Source organism: Pecten maximus, unplaced genomic scaffold, assembly GCF_902652985.1.
Source record: "Pecten maximus unplaced genomic scaffold, xPecMax1.1, whole genome shotgun sequence".
Classification (NCBI taxonomy): Eukaryota; Metazoa; Mollusca; class Bivalvia; order Pectinida; family Pectinidae; genus Pecten; species Pecten maximus.
Window position 1 is genome coordinate 5,611 of NW_022980239.1, and position 4,128 is coordinate 9,738.

The window sequence follows — 4,128 nt, forward strand, 5'->3', positions numbered from 1 at the left end:
TGGTGGGTCGCAGGGGGGTGCGCGGCGTTGATGTGTGGGGTCCCCAGGGCGCTGGTCTGTGGGGCCGGATGTTGGCGTAGATTTTGAGGTTGGGGTGGCGGCGGTCACCTGAAGTTGGTGGCATTCGTGGGGAGTGGTGAGGTGGCGCATTGGGGAGTGTTAGGGCCACTGCGCAGGGACGGAGCGTTCTCTAGCTCGAGGCGGTTTCTGTTCAACTGTCCTCATGGTGACTGGTTGATGTCTGGGACTAGTGGGATTGGCTGGTAATTGCAGCCCCGGGGAAGGCTTTCGGAGGGGAGGGGGGTGGAGTGTGTTGAGAGGGTAGCGGTGAGAGGCTGTCTCTAGGTGTCTGTATTATGGTCCCGTCTCGCGTGGATGGGTCTAGGTTGGTGTTTTTTTTGACTGGGGTGGGGTTGGGAGCGGAGTCGATGGGGGAATCGGGTGGGCTTATGGCTGTGGTGGGGCCGGTTCCGCGGTGGTTGTGGCGGGATTGGTCCGGCGGAGGGGCGGGTTTCATGCGAGTTGGCTCGCGGATAGGGAGGTTTGTTGTGAGGGTCGGAGGCGGCGTCTGGGGGGGATTGGCGGGGCCCTGCGATGGCGCGGTAAGGTATGGTGCCGCGAGGTGCGGTGGTGGGTGCAGGTAGGAGGCTTCCCTGGTCGCGGTGTTGCGCAGCTGTCTGGGGCGTCTTAGTGCGTTGGAGGGGGAGGGTTTTGGAGGTTGCATAGGATTTAGTGGGTTCGTTTGGGGCAGGGTATGGGTTTGATGGGGAGTGGGCGGGTGATCCCTGTGACATTTGGGGGTATTCTGTGTCGAGGGGGGGGAGCTTGTGCTATTGGTGGAAGGATATCATAGTGTGGGATGGTGTGGGGCAATTTGGAGGGCCGATTGTTGCTTGGGTGTGATAGCGATTGGTGGTGGGGATGGAGTGGATTTTTTTTGTGATTTTTGTATTTTGGTTCTGGGAGAGGTGGGGATTTTTGATGGGGGTGTGTGGTTGGGGGGTGAGTCGGGGCGGGGAGGCTATGGTGGGGGGTGGATTGGGGTGTGGAGGCGGATTTTTTTTTGTTTTTTTTTTTTTTTTTGTTTTGTTGTTGTTGGGGTGGGGAATTGGATGTTGGGGTATGGGCGTCGGGCCTCGGGGCCGGGTGGGTCGCTCGGCCCTTATTTTGGTAGGGCCTTCGTAGTGGGTCCGGGGCGATCGCGTGAGTTGATTGCGGGTGGGCCTATGGTTGTGGGGCCGGGAGTGGGGTTCTGAGATTGGTGTGTGCGGGGGGTGATTGTGTTTTGGATGTGGGGTAGGATGGACGTCGATTCTGGTAGAGTTCGTTTGGGCGGGGGGGGTATTTTGTGGGTTCTTGGGCAATTTTTTTGTGGATTGTGGGCAGATTTTGGGGGGATGGGGTAATTGTGTGGGATTTTTTGTTGTGAGGGGGGAGGGCGATTGGATTGGCCGGGTGCCCGGGCACGGAGTGACCGCGGAGCCGGAGGGGGGGTCGCCCAGAGGGTGTCCAGCCTGTGGGCCGTCGAGGGGGTGATTCTTGGTTGCGGTGGGGCGTGGGGAGGGGGGGGGCGCGGAGTTGTGGCGTGTGACTGTTCCCTGTCAGGCGCGGACGCCGGGGCCTGTTGTATGCGCTGGTGAAGCGTGGGGGATGTATGAGGGGGCGTGGCAAGGTGTACCTGCGGGGATCGGGCATGAGAGGAGAGGTGTGTGGTGCTGGCAGTTGAGTGGGTGGGCAGGGAGGAAGGGGTGGACGGGAGGGAGGGTGGTTTGGGAGGGGGAGGATGCTGGGAAGGGTGAGGGGGAGGAAGACGCGACAGTAAAAATAAAAGCCTAACGGTAGACGGAAAGAGCGGAAAGAAAAAGCGAACGAAAAGAACAAAAACAAAAAAAGACAAAAACAAGAGAAGTGAAAGGCAAGGAGAAACAAGGAAGAGCAACTAATAGAACCGTGACGAAACTAATGTAGGCCACTTACCCTGTGATCCTTGCGGGGTGCGTAATGGATGTTGTGTGGGCTATGTCCGGACTGGAGCTGGGTCGGTGCGACCGGGCCCCTGGTAAATAGTTGGCTGGCGTTGTTGGCGAGGATGGGCGTGTATTTGTGTATGAGGGTGTGGTAGGGGTCGGGTGAATTTCTTGGTGGGGGTTGGGGTATGTGCGGAGTTGCTCGGTGTGAGTTCTGTAGCCTTAGGAGGGCCATGCTTCATGGTTGGTCGGTTCCGGCGGATTTTGCTTGGGGTTTCTGCGTTGGGCGGTGGTTCGCGGGGGATGGCGCCCGGTGCTGGGGGGGGGCGATTGTTGTGCGGGGGATGGGTTTGTGGGGGGGGATGGATTTTTGTGTTGGGTTGATTGGTGGGGGGATATCAGCCTGGTTCGTATCCTCTAGTGGTGAGTAGTTACCAATCCTAGTTCTTTGTGTGATACAGGCATGTTCGTATCCCCTTATGGTGAGTCTATTTACCAAACAAGTTCTGTGTTGTGATATCATGCTGTGATATCAGCCTTGTTGTATCCCCCTAATAGTGAAGTCTAGTTACCATTTTTATTCTGTTGCGATATGAAGTCAGGCGTGTTCGATCCAGTTGATATGTTAATGGTTCGTTGTCACCACCAAAGGTCTCATTTTTTCCAGGAACACCTGGTATGTTATCATTGTTCTTTTCAAGGAGGTGTTATTATGTCGTATCTCTATGTTTTTTGAGTAGTTAGAAGATTACGCAGGTTAGGTCGGTCTTCTCTATGGTTTTGAGTTAGGATATTGACGCTGTGTTATGTCGATATTCTCTAATTGTTTTTGAGTCTGGATATATTACGGCGTGTTTGGCGTATTCTCTATTGTTTTTGAGTTAGGTATTACGCTGTGTATGTCGTATTCTCTTGATTTTATGGCGCAGTTCTGTATCATGTGTTCGGTGTATACGGGATACATTACTTCATTCGTAGTTGAATGTGCTATGTATACGTGTCTTTTTCAGTTTTTATTTTAGAAGCAATTCATTATTCGAAGTTATGTAGTCTTAATATACAGCTATGCGAAGGTTAGACATATATCCTTTGTGTGATGTTTGCTGTATAAATTTTTAGAAACATTCAGAGGCTAATCAGGCATACACTAGTTATCCGGATACTGCAAGGTTAAATGATCACTTCTCCAAACCAAAACACTCCCCAAACCGACCAACTATACATGTAACCTTGCATTGTCGGTTTGGGAAAAGTTCCACTGTTAAACAACAAGTTAAACAGTAAATAAACAATTTGTGAAAAATCGTCCTACAGGCAAACATGCCTAACATAGACTACACAGGAGAGAACTGAGCAGGAGGTTAATTGTCCTTATATGAGAGTGGCCTTTTTATAGAGGTCTCTGTATAACGACTTGTAGTTATTAGCAATCAAAACGGGTTGCATATAGATGCGGATTGTTGCTTTATACGGTATATTTTGTTGAAAGATGCTATTTGATCGGGTTGCGGTTGTGGTCTCATTAAAATGAGATAATTTCAGCGCATTACGGAACTATAACTGTCCTATGTATCCAGAGGAACTATGACGATGTTGTACCGAGTGTACATCGAGGAGCCAGCGAAGAGGAGAGAGATGGAAAAATATTACAAAAACACTAAAGCGAGCCGGAAGGTTGGAGGGAGATCAACAAGCAGAGACGAAAAGAAGAACGAAAGAGGAAGAGAAAGAACACGACATCAGGAACGACTTAACGTACATACAGTCAGTTGTACAGCGACTTTACATGTCCAGGGCATTATGTTACAAGTTGAAGGATGTTTCTGTATCAGACGACAGACTTGTGGATGTTTAGCTGTACATTTGAACATACATGTACGTGGTGTTGTTTAGTGGTCGGATTTTAGAATCTTTTGTTTGAATTGACTAGAAAAATCGTGTGTACAGAAATGAGAATACTTTGTTTGTCTCTTTATTAAACGAAGGCGATGTAGTAGGTTTTGTCAGTGGTCTATGAACGCTGTTTGTGGTAGGTTTTGTCCGTGTCTATGAACGACTGTGTGGTTGTGGCTAGGTTTTGTCGTGTCTATGATTACTGTGGTATGTTTTGTATGTGTCTATAAACGATGTGTGGTAGGTTTGTCCGTGTCTATGAACCATG

At 50.5% G+C, this 4,128-nt stretch overlaps 2 protein-coding genes across 2 annotated transcripts; both read right to left on the reverse strand.

The window, feature by feature from the left end:
* Positions 1 to 341: 341 nt before the first annotated feature.
* On the reverse strand, positions 342 to 794 carry LOC117319458 (proline-rich protein HaeIII subfamily 1-like). The gene has a single exon (XM_033874255.1). It carries the CDS (start codon positions 792 to 794, stop codon positions 342 to 344), a length of 453 nt encoding a protein of 150 aa, XP_033730146.1.
* A 368-nt stretch (positions 795 to 1,162) lies between these two features.
* Positions 1,163 to 2,202, reverse strand: LOC117319459 (extensin-like). Its single transcript, XM_033874256.1, has 2 exons — positions 1,978 to 2,202; positions 1,163 to 1,786 (listed from the first exon to the last, which is right to left on the reverse strand). Exons 1-2 carry the CDS (start codon positions 2,200 to 2,202, stop codon positions 1,163 to 1,165), a joined length of 849 nt encoding a protein of 282 aa, XP_033730147.1.
* Positions 2,203 to 4,128: the final 1,926 nt, after the last annotated feature.

Excerpts from the sequence above, each read along its gene's own strand:
- LOC117319459 (XM_033874256.1), bottom strand. The coding sequence starts at position 2,202 with ATGGCCCTCCTAAGGCTACAGAACTCACACCGAGCAACTCCGCACATA. Across the intron at positions 1,787-1,977 it reads CACCCCGCAAGGATCACAGG|CATCCTCCCCCTCCCAAACC; the intron begins GTAAGTGGCCTA and ends CACCCTTCCCAG.
- LOC117319458 (XM_033874255.1), bottom strand. The coding sequence starts at position 794 with ATGTCACAGGGATCACCCGCCCACTCCCCATCAAACCCATACCCTGCC.